The sequence below is a fragment of the Chaetura pelagica genome, unplaced genomic scaffold, assembly GCF_000747805.2.
Source record: "Chaetura pelagica isolate M959 unplaced genomic scaffold, ChaPel_1.0 scaffold356, whole genome shotgun sequence".
NCBI lineage: Eukaryota > Metazoa > Chordata > Aves > Apodiformes > Apodidae > Chaetura > Chaetura pelagica.
The window spans coordinates 4610689-4628177 of NW_009953964.1; the positions used below are offsets into that span (position 1 = coordinate 4610689).

Below are 17489 nucleotides of genomic sequence, written 5' to 3' on the forward strand. Positions count from 1 at the left end.
TTCAGCAGTGCAATGTGCCATTACAGCTGTGTGCTGATATGCAGGGTGCTTCAGCAAGCAGCTCCTGCTCTCTTACCCAAGTCAGCATATCTGGTCCAGAAGAAGTGCCCGAGGCCACCAGTGCTGAGCTGGAATGAAGGCTCATTCCTCTTCCTTAGCGAGGTGCCATTCTTCAGAGATAAGGCTGCGTGCTCCGAATACCGGTAGGTGATGAAGCCGTATTTATCCCCCCTGAGCAACCAGAGAAAGAATTCAAGGTGTGATGAGCCCCGCAGCTCTGATGTGGCTCTGCCCAGCACTGCACCTCTGTCTGTGCATCCTGCCAGCCCTCCATCCCACCAGCCCTCCATCCCAACGGCTGGACACCAGGGTGACCCTGCACTGCTTGGCAGCACTGATGCCTCTGCAGGGTTGCAGGGAGTGGCTGAAGCCCAGACCACGGCTCTCTCCTCACCCACCTGTTAGTCCTGGACAGGACCTGACACTCCACGATTTCACCAAACACTTCAAAGCGTTTCTTTAGTTCACTGGAGCTCATGCTGCTGGAGAGGTTTCTGATATACACCACCCGACCTTCTCCCTGGCAAAGCAAATGAAAGGTTTCAGTCTCCAGCAGCCTCGTGCCTCTGTGCTGCCGACAGGCGCTGGAAAAGCAGGGCTGCTGAGGGGCCCTGAGGAGCCAGCACCAGGAACCAGGCTGCAGCAGGGCAATGCTGCTGTAGGCACAGCCTGGCACCTCCAGGGTCTGCCTGTCTCTGCTCCAGCTGGCTCATGGCTGTCAGTCCCAGGACACCACTGCTGCAGAGGACAGCCATATCCATGTCCCTTAGGATGGTGTTACAGCCAGGCTGAAGCAGCCACCCTTGCCTTCTAGTTTAAATTTCTCCTGCGCTAGTAGAGAGGACCAAGTTTTTGCCCCCCGTGCCCAGCAGCCCACCCAGCTCCCAGCCTTGGGCACAGGCAGTGTAACTGATGCATGAGACTGCCTCTGCAGCAAGAACACATCTGTAGTGGCTTAAGAGCTACAGGGATCCCTCAGTTTACCCAACTAATTGCCAGTGCCACGTGCTCTGAAGCACCCTCATAGGATGCTCCGAGCATTTCTGTGCCAAGAACTCTGTGTATTGCCAGTCACTGGTGCCTTCCACTCCACATTTGGTTTTTCTCTTCCCCCTCCACCCTCATGTCCTTGTTTAACACTGGCCTCACACCAAGAGATGCTGAAGCCAGGGCTAATGGGCTCCACCACTGCTTTTCCAGAGTGGGAGATGAACTGAGGGCTGCTTTGCCCCAGTGCAGGGTTCCCGCTCACTTACGATGGCCTTTTCCCGTCTCTTCTCCATCTGGCCCCGGTGCCCGCTCCTGCCCTGACACTGCTCACCATTCTCACACCTGGGAAGCGAGGGAGAGGAGGTCAGATGGAGGGATGGGGGGGATCCAGCAGGGAAAGCTTCAAATGCCAAAGAGATGCTTCAAACTTCAGAGAGACACTGAGGCACACAGCTTCTGCAGCAGTAGGCCATTGGGCACCCAGAAGCTCTGGCAGCCAAGGAGAGATAGGGGCTTGGAAACACTGGAAAGGACACTGGAAAGTCCTTTTCCAATATGTTGGGGCATCCCAGCCAGTGCTTGCACCTTCCCAGGCACAGCTCCAGCTCTCCCAGTGTGATGGAAATCCCTGCCTGCTTCCCCCTGTTGTTGCTTTCTCTGGCTGTGGCTGATGTTTTCAGCAGCTGCTGATGTAGTAACAATTATTTAAACGTTTTTTCTTTCATTAATTAATGTCTTTATTATTTGGGCTAGCAGACCGGATGGGGCTGCCACACACCAGAGCAAAAACACAGGGTACCAGAACAGCCCCAAGTGTCCCCCCACCACTGCCCCCTGTACCTGAAGGTCCGCCTGCTTGCAGGTGATCGGGACCGGCAGCATGAAGACCCTGAGCTGGACCTGCTCCGGGAACAGTAATGCAAACTGGTCCTGGAAAGGGGGTTTCTCCGCAGGCACAGCTTGGCATCACTGTGTTCCTCATCCTCTTCCTCCTCCTCCTCCACAGGGGAGCCACTCTCACTGCAGCTGTCTTCAAAGACAGTGTCGTACTCGGGGCTCTTGCAGAAGACCACGTCCTCGTCATCAAGAGCACTGTCCAGAAAGCCGAAGTGCTTCGTTAAGCTGGCTCTGATCTCCTGGTCCCTCAGCTGCTTGACACCATCCTTCCACAACATCTGGCCTCCTGCCTCCTTGCTGCCCAGGTCCAGCCTCTGGTAGTGGGCGGCCGGGACCCTCCTCTTGTGCTCCATCTCCACCTGGCCCGGGGGCTCCCACGACCTGAGCACCTTCCTCTGCAGGGCAGCCTCGGGCTTCAGCACCTGGCAGTAGTCGTGGTCCCCAAAGGAGCGGGAGAAGGGCCGCTTGAGCACACCCTGCTGCTCAGGGAGTGCAGGGCGCCCGGCAGCTCGGCTGAGATGGGCGAAGAGCTCTGTCCTCTCAGGGTGCTTCTTGGGGACCTTCCGGGAAGCTGCTATGTCCCCTGTGCCACCAGGGCTGGGGGCCGTCCCCTCCTCCTTCCCTGGCTCCTGGGGGATGTCTGGCTTGTACAGGTCCTCCTCAGCAGGCTTGTAAGGCGGAGTAGTGGGCGGCGTGAGACCTGAACCCCCCAAACAAAGGGCAGGAGTCAGCTCTGCCCCCAACATCCTTGTCTGTCCCACTCTGATTCCTGAGCTGCACCAGGTGTTGCAAGGGAGGAAGACTGCTCAGCCCCCAAATCCTCATCAATCCAATGGCAATTGAGAAAAAAGGATGTCTGATCCCAAAAGAGACAAGAGGACTCTCCCTTCCCTCCTGGCTCATGCAGTGGCCTCCTAAACTGCCCCCCTCCCCAGATACATCCCCCCAGCACTGGCTTCTCTCAAGGATGCAGCTTGCAAGCTGCTTGCTGTGCCCAGGTTTGGAAGCAGTACACAGGAAGTTCCTTGCATTTGTGGAGCAAAATGGGGCTCCAGGGGATGAACATGCCCACTTTGCTGGAGCCGAAAGTCCAGGCTGAATTTAGTTTGCCCCCTAACAGGGAGGATTTTTGCAAAATTAAAAATTAAGAGCCTGTCCTACCTGCCGTCCCACACAGCTCCACAGTCAGCATTGGCTCAAAGTTTCTCTTCCCAAAGGTCGGGTCACTGCAGAAAGGGAGAAAATAGGGAGGAGACATTTAGCTTTCAAAAAGCAAAAGAAAGCTGAGAAAATATTGTCTACAACTGAGCCCTCCCACCATGGCTGGTGCCTGACCCTGCAGAGTGAGCAGCATGCCCTCCCCGTGCCAGCCAGAGCTCTGGGACATGTTGCCCCCAGCACACAGAAACGCTCTGCCCTCGGCCTGGGGCTCCCTGAGCTCCTTGCACCCGAGCAAGGGTCACAGCTCCCGCCGCCCTGCACCCAGCTGCACAGCTCAGTCTGCTCTACAAAGGCAGCTTCGCTCAGCCATCACAGCTGCATGCCCAGCCAGAGAAACCAAGGTGGCTTTTTAGCCCCAGTGTGGCTCCTTTAGCCCGATGTGGACTTACGTTTGTGCCAAGGACAGCGTGAGACACCTGGGTATTTCTGAAAGGCAGGGAGAGAAGCAGGGTTACCAGTGGAGCTGTGCTCCCTCCAGCACCCATGGTGCTCACAGTGACAGCCGGGGTCCCTCTGCCTGCCCAGGCCTGGGGATCAGGGGCTTTGCCTGCCTGCGAGGCAGCAGGGTCTGTGGGAGGGCTATCACTGCCAGGGCTGAGCCACCTGTGCCCACCAACCACCTGTGGATAGCTGCCAGGCTGGGGCACCAGTGCAGCTGAACCCCAGTGCCGAGGCACAGGGTGAGCCCATGGGGAAAAGGAACCTGCAGTGATGGGGCAGCCCAGTCCCAGCTGGGTTAAAGCTACAGCAACTCCTTGATCTTGTTATAAGGCTGGGGACACTGAGGCAGAAGGTGGCCATCACCCCTGGATTGAAACAGCCTCCCAAAACCAGAACAGGGCCCCAACTCCCCATGCATGGGACCCCACAGCCAGCCAGCACATGGGTCGGGGCTTGGCTGTGCTGGGGCTGCTCCCAGCTTCACTGCCAGGCGAGTGCCAGGCACCTGTCCTGCAGCACTTGTTCACGGCAGGGATGGCACGGGCAGCGTAGGCACACCGAGCAGGGCGAGCAGAGTGACAGCCCCCAAACCCCCTCACCTGCTTGCTCCAGGAGGGCACAGCCCCGGCTCTCAGCCCGGTCGCCCACCTCGCCATTCCCCGGGGAGCTCAGGGAGAGCTGCTGGAGCTCTGCTGGCAGTGCTGTGCTCCCACCGTCTCCCTCCTCCGTGCCCCCCACCTCCACTTCAGCTGCGGGCTCTTCGGCAGAGAAGCCGACCAGTGCTGGGCAGGCCAGGGCATCCTGGGGACGATGGCTGTCTCCTGCCTCCTGGGGGATGGAGGACTCAGGGGGTGACTCGTCTAGGAAGGAGAGCCAGTGGCCGAGCTCAGGGTGGAGTCTCTTGGACCGGCGGACGGCGTAAATGGTGCTCTCCTGCTTACGGGCCACCTTCCCCACAGCTGTGCCCGGGGTGCCCACACACTTCCCAGCATCGTCCTCGAGGCCACTGGGCTCCCGCGGTGCCTCTGCCTCGGCCCTGGGGCTCTGCCATGGCTCACCCTTCTCTGGTGCCATTTTGGCTCTGGATGTGCAGGTCCCAGCAGTGTCCTCCCTGTCCTGGGCCAGTGGCACAGGGGAGCAGGAGCTGGGTGGCAGGGCCAGGGCGGCATACACAGGCTTGCCCAGGCGGTATGGCTTGCTCACGTCGCAGAGCAGATCCCGCGCCAGCAACTCCTTCAGGATGGAGAAGGATGCTCCGGGCTTCTTGTAGCCCCCTGCTGCTTGCCAGGCGCAGCCCAGCCGGCTCGGGGCACTGCTGGGACAGTCTGGTTTGGCTCTCTTGAAGGGGCTGCTGCAGGGCTGGGGCTTGGCATCGGCGGCATCGCGGGCAGGCAGCTTCCGTGGCGGCAGGCAGTAGGTGTGCATGTAGCGGATGAGCTCCACCACCGAGTGCATTTCCCCCTCGCAGGAGAACTGGCTGCTGGAGACATTCTCTGCCAAGCATGGGGGGGTCACTGAGTCACCAGAGCTCAGTGAGTCCTCGCTGGAGTCACTGTCATCCTCGTGGTGGGCACAGTCGCCTGGGGGCAGGTGGTGGGGGCTGCCAGAGCACCCCTCGGGTGCCCGGGAAGCTTTGGTCTGGGGGCTGGAGGTGGTGGAGGTGAGGTGCCGGTGCAGCTCGGTGCAGCTGCGGCTCTGTGCCTGCGGGATGCTCACCCTCCTGTCCCGGGAACCCTCCACCTTTGCAGAGGAGAGAGGAGAAAGTTAGCCCACAGCCCTGCAGCCACAACCTTATACAAGTACTAGGCATGGGGACAGAAGACCTCCAGGCTAACAAAGCTGCCTCACATCCTCGAATTCCTGTCCCCCCAGCATCCAACCTGCCTGGGGTCAGCCTCACACCCAAGGGGGTTTCCACATAAGGCTGGCAGCCCAAAGGCTGCCCCTCCAGCAGCCAGCACACGATGATGCTCCCTCTGGGAGCCTGGGAGGGATTTGCTGATCTTCCCAGGCAATCTAATTTGCTGGGCCTAATGCACCGCACAATTACCATTAGCCAAGTAGAAAAATCTTTGATGGCAACTTCTGCTTGGTTTCAGGAGATTAGCTTAAGTGATGGGGTGGGCTCTGCAGCACTGCACACAGCTCTCCCCTGCCCATGGCTCCCGGCTTGGGCTGTGAGTCAGCGGAGAGGGGGGTGAGGGGTTGGCCAGGAGGACATGGGGCTTTACCAGAGCAGCACTTGGAGAACTGGGTCCAGGTGGGATTGACACATTTCTTAACCCAGCACAAAACAAAGCAAAGCCCAACAGTTTTGCCGAGCCCCAACTGCAACCCCTGCACAGACAGGGATGGGAACACCAGGCACTGCTCTGCCAGCAGTGACGGTTCCCACCTGTCCCCAGCCCCTGGCCCAGCTCAGAGCCTGCCCATGCTCCCCACCGCCAGCCTTCGGTGCCCTCCTTTAGGAGACCCTTTTAGTTCCCAAGGGGTCTGTGCTGGGATGGGCCCAAGCTCTGCCTGCCGAGAAAGTACCTTGGCACAGGGCCGTGCAGGGCGGGACTTAGGGGTCCCCGGGCGCCGGGCGCTCCCATCCCGCTGAGCCTCACAGCTTGGAGGCACGTGCGATGGAGAGAGGAGCAACTTCTTCAGCTGCAAAGAGAAGTGGCAAGAAAAGGGGTCGGCACCGCAGCGAGGGCAGGAGAAAGTGCCAGCAGGGCCATAGCCCCTTGGCTTGTTCCTGTGCTGGGCACGTCCATTGCTGAACGCTTGACCCAAAAATGGGGGAGGAAAAATAAAAAGGCGGGAAAGCATTTCCCACTTCCCCATGGCTGGGGATAGGGGGGCAGGCACCTGGCCATGCACAGCCCTGAGAGGCTCAGGGCTGTCTCTGCAGCACTCTCCCACATCCCCAAGAACCTCCAAGGAGGTTGAGGATGTGGGGACATGAGAGCATTTACTTCCCAGGGCCATTCCCACTCCCATCAGACAGACAGGAGCTGTGGTGGCATCCAAACTTCTCAAGTCATCAGTTCTGCCCTTGGGTGACAGAGACTTTACACTTACATGAGTGATGGGTTTGTACAGCTTGCTGGGTCCCTGCGCAAGGTTCATTTAGCCAAAACATCTAGAGAGGCCTTGACTCATTAATGAGCTTTAAAGGCATTTTGCAGATGCAAGCCCCTGTGGGACCTTCTCCAACATGCTCTGCCAAGCCCACGGGTGGTGGGAGTGGGGTTTTCCCTGGGTAACCCAGAGTGCCACCACTTCTGATGGCAGGGTCGGCATTACATTTTCTTCTACTCAACACCATTTTTTGTTTAGGGCATGAAAAAAACCAAACCCCACACCCAGCATCAGCATTTCATGTTCCACCCATGTCGCACTAACAACCGAAGGCGACAACAACTCAACAGCAAGACGACTGCGTAGGCACCGGGGGCTGCACGGAGGAGACAGATCTGGGGCTCCCGTGCTGGCCCACAGAGTCCTGGGGCAGGCACAGGGAATGGGGGGATACAAGTATGGGATGTCTGGGTCAGGGTCTGCTGGGAAACATGAACCAGGACACCCACAGCTTTAGGCGTGCAGCTCCTGTTAGTGGAAGCAACCAGCACTTTCCCCCCCCAACCCCTGCAACGTATACATCCTATATATACACATACATATTGTGTGTGATATATACCCCCCCGCGCAGGGCGTGGGCGGTGGAAATGCGCGATCTCACCACTGGATGTCACTCCTCCCCGCCACAGCCCCGGCTCCTGGGGACACCCTGGGGTCAGGCTGGGGGCCCTGCTGGGGACCCTGAGCCCCAGGAGGGAGTGGGCTGGTAGTGCCAGTGTCCCAGGGGACCTCCCGGGGATAGCGGTGGTTTGCAGCAAATGCTGCCAAGAGGGGCAGCAGGGCTGGAGCCCCCGTATTGCAGGGATGCTCCAAATCTGCAGGAACACACAGCCCCTGAGGGGGTTGTGGTGGAAGGCATGGGTGGGTCAAACTCTCCCACCAAAACCTGAGGGCATGGGCTGTCTGACACTCTGGCCAAGTCCCCTCTGCCCCTCCTGTGAGAGCAGCGGGGAGCTCAGCCCCGAGGCAGAGCTGGGTGGGAGCAGCCACCATTGCCCATGGGCATGAGGCTGGGATGAGACAGGGAGACCCCCGGGCAGCCCCACATCCATGCGTTGGATTAAAAGCAGGTGTGGGTCTTGCCAAAGCAGCCACCACCCCTTTGACACCTGCCCCCACCCCCTTCATTGATATATATTTGTATACACACAGCTTGTTCCCGTGAAGATGGTGATGGAGGTGACAGCAATGATGCAGAACATGTATACGTATACAATACAAGTATATGCTTTGGTATTGACGGTTAAAGAGATTTTTAAGCCTAGAATGAAAAAATTCAGACCTTTGCTTCCTATCATACCCATGCAGCCGGCTTATCAGGGGCTCATCCAAATCCACCTTAAACACAGTAGGAAGTGGGTTCTTACTAGAGACAGCTCATCAAACTCGGGGGCCGGGGACGGCCCCCCCGTGACCGGGGCGGTGGGTTTGGGGGAGGGGGCAGGCGAGGTGTAGGCTTGGTAGAGCGTGTCCCCCTCTTCCATAGTGTGGAAGGCAGCCAGGCCCATGTCATCTCCCTGTATATCATCCAAAGTCTCGGTGAGGGCTGCCAGCAGCGCTTCATTCTCGCTGTCTATTATCTGAAAGGAGCAGGCAGAGAAGAGAAGGAGTTAGGCTGGGCAGGGAAGAAGGGTTGGCAGTGCCACACCAGAACTCACACTTCCCAGTGACTCCATGGGGAGCCTGGGAGAGCTTTTCCCCAGCATTGCACTAAGATGGGATCAGGAGGAGAGAGACCCAACTGAAAAAGGAGCATCAGTCTGTCCCCGTGTGGCCCCAAAGGGAAAATAATGGATCAGAGCATCTTCTCTACCCATAGTTGCCTCCACCCCACCATAAACCAAAGAGCAGCAGATAAAGGACCTGTGATTGAAAGGCTCCTTATCCAAATCCTCCCGAGCATGGGCTGCAAGCTGCCCCCCAGCACTGGCTATCCCAGCACTGTGGAGTGGGGCTTGGAGCAGCGTCCAGCCAGGACAGGAGGCCAGGGAGGGGGCAGGCACAGCCCCCTGCCCTCTGCAAGGCTGGGGAGACCTGAGAGGGCATGACCAGTTATTTGCAGCTCTCCTGATGGGGAAAGCAAAGAAAATGTGAAAAGTCCTAAGCTCAGTCCAGGGCTGCCCAGTGGACAAGAGGACACAGCTCCCTTGGGAGGGCACAGGGGAAGCTCAGCCCAGGCTGCACCACTGGCCAGATGCCACAGATTGCAACAAGCAGCATGGGTTTTGTTTTCACTAAAAGCCCCAAAGGCAGGCATCTCCAGCTCGACACCCAACACCTCTGAGCCCTCACACTTGAAGCTGGCTGCACACAGTGCTCTGCAAGGGACCTGATCAAAGCCCCAGAATGAGATAAGCCTTCTATTACAGCTCCCCTGATTTATTTTTTTTCAGCAACTAGCATGACCTGGGGATGATGATGTGAGATTCGTGAGAGTCTGGGACTGTGCTGGGCCATGCAGAGCCATGGGCTGCTCCTGCCTCACTCCACCCACTGCCCCGACCTGCCCCCTGGGACCCCTCTGCCCATCTAGACTTGGCCTTGGCTGATACACTTCCAGCCCTCCCAGTCCCACACATCCCCTTCAACTCCAGAAATATGGTGCAAAAGCCCAGAAGGGAATGCAGGAGCTGAGGAATGGCTGAAGTGAACCAACAGTTCCTTCTTTTTGGTCCTCCCCCATAATATTCTGAATGTAAACCATGTCCAACAAGAAGCAGGCTACCATCAACTATAAAATTAGCACTGGGGTAAATTCAAGGTCACAAGGAGGACTGCGAACTCCACACAGCCTCCCGTGTTTCTTTCATCTTGTTTGAAAATTAAATACCTTTTGTTCCATACCCTAACCTTGCTCGCAGTTACTAGAACAGGCTCCAGGAAAAGGCAGCAGGATGCTCCATTTTTGGCTCTGTTTCTTTTCCTCCTGTTATTGGCACGAGACTGCTGTGCATACAAGTTCAGTGGGATACATTGAATCATACTCCACTGCTCCTGATGGGCCTGCCTTTTGCATTTCTTTTCTGTTTATCTTTTCCCCAGGAAGTTCAGCGGAAAATATGCATCTCGTGATGAAGGTCCCTCAGCTGGACTGGACCGTTTTCAAGCACAGCATCATCATAGCATAAAAGCCAGAGGGTTGTTATCATGGCCAGGTTGGAAAATATTGGGGCTTTTCTTTTTTTTTTTTTTCTGCTTGTTTAAGTACAAAACCTCCTCCCTCTCAAAATGTAACCCAGAGTTGGTGAGTAGTAGGCACCAGTGGGTCGCAGCCTCCTTGTCAGAGGGGTTAAGGGCCTGGGTGTTGCTCAGAAGGGCAGAGAGACCCCAGCCTCCGAGGACAGGGCACATCCAGGGCATGGTATGAGCTTTGTGAAAGGTGATTAGGCTGCCCAGCATGCTCTGCCCCTGGTTCTCAAGCAGCCTCCACAGCTCCCTGCCTGAAATCTGCTGTGCGGTGCTCACAGCCCTGCCCTGGTGCCACAGCTCCACGAGATGCTCAGCTCTTCTGCTAGGAGAGGAAAAAATGTACCAGGGGACAAGGACCAGCCCTGCCAGTGCCCAGGAGCATCCTCTGCTCCGGCATCACTTTGTAGCGTGTGGTCCCATGGGCCAGCACCACAATGGGGTCATCCCAGAACAAAGGTGAGGAGAGAACCCAGCCACCCTCTGCCAGAAGGACCCCAACCCAAAACATGGGGATGAGGCTGAACTGGAGAGCTGGGGGAGGGGGCTGCTTTCTGCTCCTGGGAAAGGAAGGGCTGGGCCCCCTGCCACAGCCCCCATGCTGGCACCCCTGGCACACCTTGCCAGCCCAGGAATCAAATGGGACGTGCTGTGCACCAGCTGCAGTTCCCTTTTACTCATACATGAGAGGAGGGCTGGCTCAGCAGCCATACACCTCCTCATTAGCCATACTCAGCTTGCCCCATTTAGAACCCGTGCACAAATTAATGGAGCGCTAATCAGCTGGGGAGGAGCTATTAATAGTTGTGTGGGTCCCCTCCAACCTCCCTCCTTCTCCCTCTCTCCTGCTCTCCTCCTGCCTCCCTCCTTGGGTCCCCTGTGCCAGGAGGATGGGGTACCTGGAAGAGCTCGGAGTCATCAGTGCTGTACTGGCTGGAGTCGGTCTCCGAGTGCTCCCCGCACCACTGCAGCTCGCTGAAGCAGCCGGCTGAGTCAAAGTCGCTGGCATCCAGCTGGGACAAATCAATCTCAGGGAAGTCAGAATAGAGGTGTTCCTCACCAGACACCTCATACTGGGGAGAGAAAAGAAGAGAAGAGAAAGAGGGTAAGCCCATGCCAGAGGGGCAGGCAGCAAGAGGCAGCAGGAGAAGGCTGGTGCCCCCGTGCGCTGTCACCTCCACTTGAGCCCATTACTCACACCCTTCTTTGAACTAGTTTTGGCAAGTGGCTCCAGGAGCAGTTACATGGCAGTGGAGAGCCCAGAGACCACCACTTTACTGCCCTTCTTGCAAATCTGTTTGCACAGCCTGCACTGCTGGTTACTGGAAGCACAGGAAGAGCTTTGTCCCCTCCCACGAGCAGCTCAGGGCACAGCATGGCCACCCAGACTGCAGTAAAGCAGCTGCTGGGGATCTTAGGGGAAACTGAAGCCATTTCTGCCTCTGGTGCCCTAAGGGTGACACCCAGGGTTATCCAGCTGCTCCAGAGATCAGTGATGGCAAGAGCAAGAAGAGACCTGGGCGCACACCAGACAGCAGTGCACGGGCCAGGCTGCAGCGGGCGGCCTCACGCTGGTCAGCATGGCTGCTCTTCTACCCTGTCCCCTTCCCTGCCACACAGCACTGAGCTGTCCAGGGACAATCCTTCTGGGGAAGCTGCACATCCTGCTCATCCGAGGGCACACCAAGGCAATCCAGGGCACAGATTCCAGGCCCCACATTGCATGCACAGGGTGAGAAAAACAGCATGGAAACAAATGGATGTCCAGGTGACCATGAGGCAATGTGAGCTCTACTAAATGAGATTAAAATGTCCATTTAACCACAGAAAGAAGCTGGGACTTCTGCTTCTGCCTGGTTCCCAGCCACTGCCCAGCCACAAAGCCCCTCAGCTGCACCCAGCACCAGTGGGAGCCACACTGCCTGCACAGAGGCCTTGGGTCATGCTTGGTTTTGCCCCTGATGTTCAGGTTCAAATGTGGAGGGGAAAGGTCTGGTGTGACTCCCCCTGGTATTGGCTGCCCAGGGGGAGTTTTCTGGCAATGAGAGAAGCAAGTTTATTTACAGAGCAAATGGATTTTGGAGCATGCAAACATCGGAGCACATGAGAGAGGCTGCAAGGGCAGGAGAACATGGGGACCTCCCCTCCTGAAGTGCCCTGGAAGGGTGTCCTCTGACACCCAACAGGAAGGAAAAGGGATTTCAAACCGAGCTGCATGAATGGGAAAGACAGTGTTTCTCTCTCTTTTTTTTTTTTTTTTTTGTAATTGGGATAATCTGGGATTATTGATTGTGTTCCCACAGGCTGAGGAGCCTGTGTGCCAGTGCTCCCCGCTGGGTTTAGGACACCCTGTGCCACACCAAAGGACACTCCTGTGCACATGTAGAGCCCCACATTTTGCATTTCTCGCCTGCCTTCCACCCTGTCCCATCCCAGGGGCAGCAAGGAAAGGGTGAGCAGTTTGGAGGACACAGCAGGGGTAGGGGAGAGTGGCTCCATGTCCTGATAGTGAGCTAGTGCCACGTGGACACAGATGTTACCTTTCCCCAGCTCTCCTGTCCCCTCTACTCAGGGGCATCCTGGGCTGCTCTGGCATCAGATGTCCTTTGGCCTTTCAGATGTGTTGCTTACCTGCTGTGGCTTGTCCCTGCTTCCCTGCCACAGCTCTTGTGCATGCTCCAGAAAAAGTCTTGCAACAACTTTGGCTCCCCCTCCTCCCCAAATCTTCCCATGGGAACACAGGCAAAGGCTTTTATTTTTAGAAAAGCAGTACATACATATATATATGTGTGTGTGTGTCTGTGTGTGTGCGTTCAATTAAAAATAGCTAAGCAGTCAAATTCTCCTGCTCCTTTTGATATGCCACAAGGGAAAAGATCCTGGTGCTGAGATCACAAGGAGCAGCTGACACCAGTGCTTGGGACATCTTTTGATCAACTCCACAGATGTGACATGTCCCCATTGGCAACAGGGCTGGGTAAAAATAAACTCCTGCAATCTAATGCTGCTGAGCTGTTCCCTCTGGGCATCCCACAGGTAGGAGTGCCCCAGCACTGCCATGCATGCTGCATGCAGCCATCCTGGTGCTGTGGTTGGAAGTGGATGCTCCCAGGTTCCCTGCTAGAGTAGGTCAGGAGTGCCTGAAAATTCAGCTCTGCCAGCATCAGTTCTCAGAAAAAGTGGGGAGAGCCTTTGCTCAGTGTGGCCACCTGCACAGGCACCCAGCAGGGCATCCCAGCATGGAGCTGTGTCTCCAACCAGCCCCTGCTGTTAGAAAACTGGCTGAACTACGGAAGACTTGAGTCTCTGGAGTGAATCCATCACTCTGAGCACCACTAGCATGGCACTGAGTGCTGAGAGCAGAGCCCCTCTGGTGGGGGAAGATGCAACTCCCCACCAGGGTAGGGGGTGGCAGTAATGGGGAGGCTGCCTGTGGGCACTGGACCTCATCTGCTCTGACTTTCTTTTTTCCCACCCTTTGCATTTCCTGCTGCCTTGGGAGAGGAGTGAACTTTTGTTCTAATTTTACTTGGGAGTTTGTAGGAATATCAGCCATGGGTTCTTGGTGTGCAGCCAGCAAACACCCATGGAGACATACTCAAAAATTCAGAGGCATCCTCCAGCCCAGACACCTGGCCCGTGCACGCTGCAGCACGGTCGCAACCAGAAAGCTGCCGGCAGTGACTTGTCTGATGAATCCCTGCTCCAGGGAAGAGAGATGACCAGGCAGCTACGTGGGTGCCCCTGTGCTCTGCACCCCTGGGGGGAGCAGAAGTCCCAGCCTGGGCATCCCCTTCAGCAGCAGCACTGAGCAGACAGCCACACCCGACAGTCAAGGCTGAAAGGTGGAGGGCAGTGAGGGAACGGGCTCCATTCAGAGACATCCTCCTTGGCTTTCTTTAAAGCATGAACCAACCCTGACCTCAGCCCCAGCAGAAACGCAATCACAACTAGGGGACAAAGAGGCAGCTGATACTCCCTTGCGTGTTGCAAGGAGCTTTGCCTCTGCAGAGGCTTTGCTCACCGGCAGGACAGAGCATTAACGTTTTTATTAATTTACTGCTGAGCTCAGACGGCCCTTCCCTGCTGTGAGGGGTTTATAACTTATATTGTAGGAGCAGGGGTTGCCCCAGGAAGTCAGTGGGGACCCTCGCACCAAGGCTTTGTGTCCCTTTTTTTTGCCCCTGCCAAGGCTGGCCAGATGCAGCAGCAGCCTGGAGAGCAGGAGGGCTCTGTGCCCACCACGCTGCACTGCCCGCTGCCAGCCCCACCGCCTGCATCCACCACGGTGGAGCTGGCAGTGGAGAGGAAGCACGAGGGACAATCTCCAAACTGGCAGTCAAGGACATCCAGAGGCCACCTCAACAACTCTGTTGTCCCGGGGAAACTCAACTGCACCTAAACTTTTCCAGACAAGTACCAGTGGGGCCTGTCCACCAAGAGCAGACCTGGGATCCATGTGTGTGCAGCCAGCTTGCCAGGGGAGCAGGCAGCACATTGCCTGCCTGCCTGCCAGCCTGAAAAGAGGCACCTGAGATTCAGCAGCCTTCAGGCAAATGCTGATGTTTTGGGGTTTTGCCTTCCCTGTGGCAAGCCGGGGGCAATGCAGCCTCCAGGCACTGGCTTGGAAGAATAGCAGCCCTGCTGCCAGACAATAGTAACCTAAACCAGAAGCCAGAGAGATCAGATGGCCATTGCCTGTGGTGCCTAACTGGCTCAGAGGGGCTTGGAACAGGGCAGTGACCGTGACCAAGGGAGCTACAGGTCCTCTCCTCTGTCACACCCCCAACAACAGTACTGGTAGAAATTTCCCTTATCTGCAAAACCCCTGGATCCAGCCCCTTGAAGTTTTGGCCAAGTATTTTGCAGTGATGCCCCAAGCACACCAGGCCCTGGCACACACATTGTGCTCCTGCTTAGTGAGGCTGAAAAAGTTTCAGCCTCTGAAGTCTGCCGGCGCAAAAGCGCTGCTGGACGGGCACAGCATCTTCCCAGCAACTTAATCCTGTTTAAGCCAGGGAGGCCAGATTTGCAATTGCTGCCCGCATACAGGACCCCAGGATGCTTTGCAATTGCCTTGTCACTCACGTGCCACTTCTCTGTACAGAAAAAAGGAAAGAAAGAGACAGCTCTTCAGAGGGGCTGAAGGAACCGGCCAGAAGCAGGCAGCCCATCTCCTCGCCAAGGAGCCAAAGCAGTGACTCAGCTCCACACGGAGCCTCCTCCCCTTCCCACAGCCTACCGAAGCATTAAGGGATAAATATACATCCACACGCGCTGGAGACAGAGCCCCAAATTAGCCAGTAGCATTTAGGCTGGGACCCAAACCAGCAGAAGGTGAGAAATGCCGAGAACACAAAGTGCTGGCTCCTGGCAGCCCTCCCTGGGCAGCACCGGCAGCGCCGCCTTCCAGTGCCCGCATTTGAAGCCGAGCAAGGGAGTTTCCCCCTCCTCATCCCAGGCTTGTCTCTAAAAAGGAAAGAAAATCCTTGGGCAGGGGTTTTGGTGAGAGCTGTCCAGGCTTATCAAGGAAATCTGTAATTACCGACTGCATGAAACAGGGATTACAGCCATGCAGGGAGATGGGCACCATGCGGCTCGTTTCACCGGGATGAACTCTTCCCCGGGCAGGCAGCCGTGGGCTGGTGGGTGCAGTGGTGGGCACACTGCCTGCCCCGGGAGCTGCTTCAGGCAGCTGAGAGCCCCACTCAGGCAGACAGAGATGCGCACCAGCAAACCCTCAGCACTCTCCTGGGCCACCCCAAAACCAGAGATGGGAGGCAATGGGGACAGGTACCCACTGAGAGCCACACCAGGGCCAAACCCAGCCCCATCTGCCCCCAGGGTGCAACTTGCTGTCCCCCCAGCTCCTACCCAGGGGATGTGGTCCCCATGCAGTCAGGCCACCAGCACCCTGGGGGAATGAAGCTGAGGGCTACCAGCCCCAAGGACATGCCAAATCCCTCCTAGCTCTTCCAGCCCAGAGGGACCTGCATGGGGAGGGCAGCCCCCTCCAGTACTAGGAAGGAGGGCAGAGGTGGGGATGGAGAAGGGAGCTATAAATAAGTGTAAATACAGCAAGGAGGCACCTGGCCAGAGCTGTGAAGGTCACCGGAGTGTGTGCCAGCAGATAAGCAACCCCCCTTCCCACTGGCATTTGAGAAAATGTCACTGTGAATGAGGGAAAGGTGGTGTCAGGTTGTGCCTTGGCCCACCTGCCCCTTGCCACCCCCTGATATTTATAGCCTGAGAGCCCCAAAGCGAAGGGCAAGTGGTCCCTCCTCGGGAGGCAGCAAAGGCAGAGGGGACCCGGCCTGCAAACACACCGATGTGACACAGCACAAGGAGGAACAAGGCAGGGCTGTGAAGGCTGCCAATCCCTCATCCAGCTCCCCAGTTTTTGGGGAAAAGGAGCACAGGACTGTTTCAGGCTCCTGCGTCTGCACAGCGTCCTGCAACAACCTCCCTGCCCTGCCAGGAGCAGGGCGCTTCATCCTCTGCACTCTGTTGATTTTTTTCTATTCTTTCTCTAATTTCCACTGATCTGTTTTAACGATTCAGCCCCAGCCAGCGAGAGGAACAACCAGCAGTAGCATTTAAAACCTGGACAAAGTAAATAGCGAGTTGATCCTTTCTTCCCCTCGAGCTGTTCAAGAAACAACTTCTGCTTGCCTGCACACGGGAGCCACGGCAGCAGCTGACACGCCTGGAGCAGCCCCTGGGGTGCACAGCAGGCAAGAGGAGGGGGTGCAGGCAGCACCAGGGCCCTGGACCCCAACAGAACAAGGGGTGCTCAGTGCCAGGTTCTGAGCCACAGCCCGAGCGTGAATGCAGTCTCGCTCTCTGACTTTTGTCTTACATTAAAAGGGTGTAATTAAGATCAACCATGAGATGCAAGTAATAGGAAATATTAAACATTAACTGCAAACAATAAACATGAACTTGCCAGGATATCTCTGATATGGAGGAAAGATGGAAGAAATTGCACTAAACTATCCCTGAGTCACAGGGATAGAAAAAAGGAGCCTGAGATACTGGTAAGAATGCCCTAGATAAACAACACTCTGCTGCAACACTTTAAACAAAGGTGGGTCAAGTTTAGGAAGAAGGGCAACAGCAAAGTATATCACAGATTACAGAGCTGTACGTTCGCACTATACTCAGCAGCCATTTACTTGAGCTCCAAGTTGCAGAGTCCACTTTATCTCTGCCAAAGCTCTGGAATGGGCCAGCCCAGGGCTGCAGGACCTGCCAGGGTGGCAGCAGAGCCAGGGAGATCCCACAGCACAGCCCCAGCCACCCCGCACAGAGCCCAAAGCACCTCCCCAGTGCCAGCACCCTCTGGCACCGCTGCTGCCAGGACAGCACCACCAGGCACCAGGCAAGGGCAGAAAAGGAGAACTGCTGGTTGCTTTGCTCCATGCAAGAGGAGGGGGCAGCAGGTAGAGGCAGTGGGGAACGGGCCGTTCCCCAAGAGGGACGCTCATCTCTCAGCACTGGTTAATGGAAACAGCACCTGATGGCGGTGGCTGCTGCCCAGCGCCGTGCCGCGCTGGCTGCTGCTGCTG

General features: G+C 56.7%; 1 protein-coding gene across 1 annotated transcript in view; it reads right to left on the reverse strand.

The window, feature by feature from the left end:
* PPARGC1B (peroxisome proliferator-activated receptor gamma, coactivator 1 beta) overlaps positions 1-11503 on the reverse strand; it is a 13430-nt gene extending 1927 nt beyond the window's left edge. The window contains exons 1-12 of the mRNA XM_010002063.1: positions 11492-11503; positions 10821-10994; positions 8103-8315; positions 6145-6261; positions 4932-5349; positions 4209-4889; positions 3558-3594; positions 3109-3173; positions 1891-2647; positions 1317-1392; positions 459-580; positions 77-231 (exon numbers count right to left, since the gene is read on the reverse strand). Of these exons, the coding sequence (XP_010000365.1) occupies positions 77-231; positions 459-580; positions 1317-1392; positions 1891-2647; positions 3109-3173; positions 3558-3594; positions 4209-4889; positions 4932-5349; positions 6145-6261; positions 8103-8315; positions 10821-10994; positions 11492-11503 (2827 nt within the window). The remainder of the gene's footprint in view (positions 1-76; positions 232-458; positions 581-1316; positions 1393-1890; positions 2648-3108; positions 3174-3557; positions 3595-4208; positions 4890-4931; positions 5350-6144; positions 6262-8102; positions 8316-10820; positions 10995-11491) is intronic.
* Positions 11504-17489: the final 5986 nt, after the last annotated feature.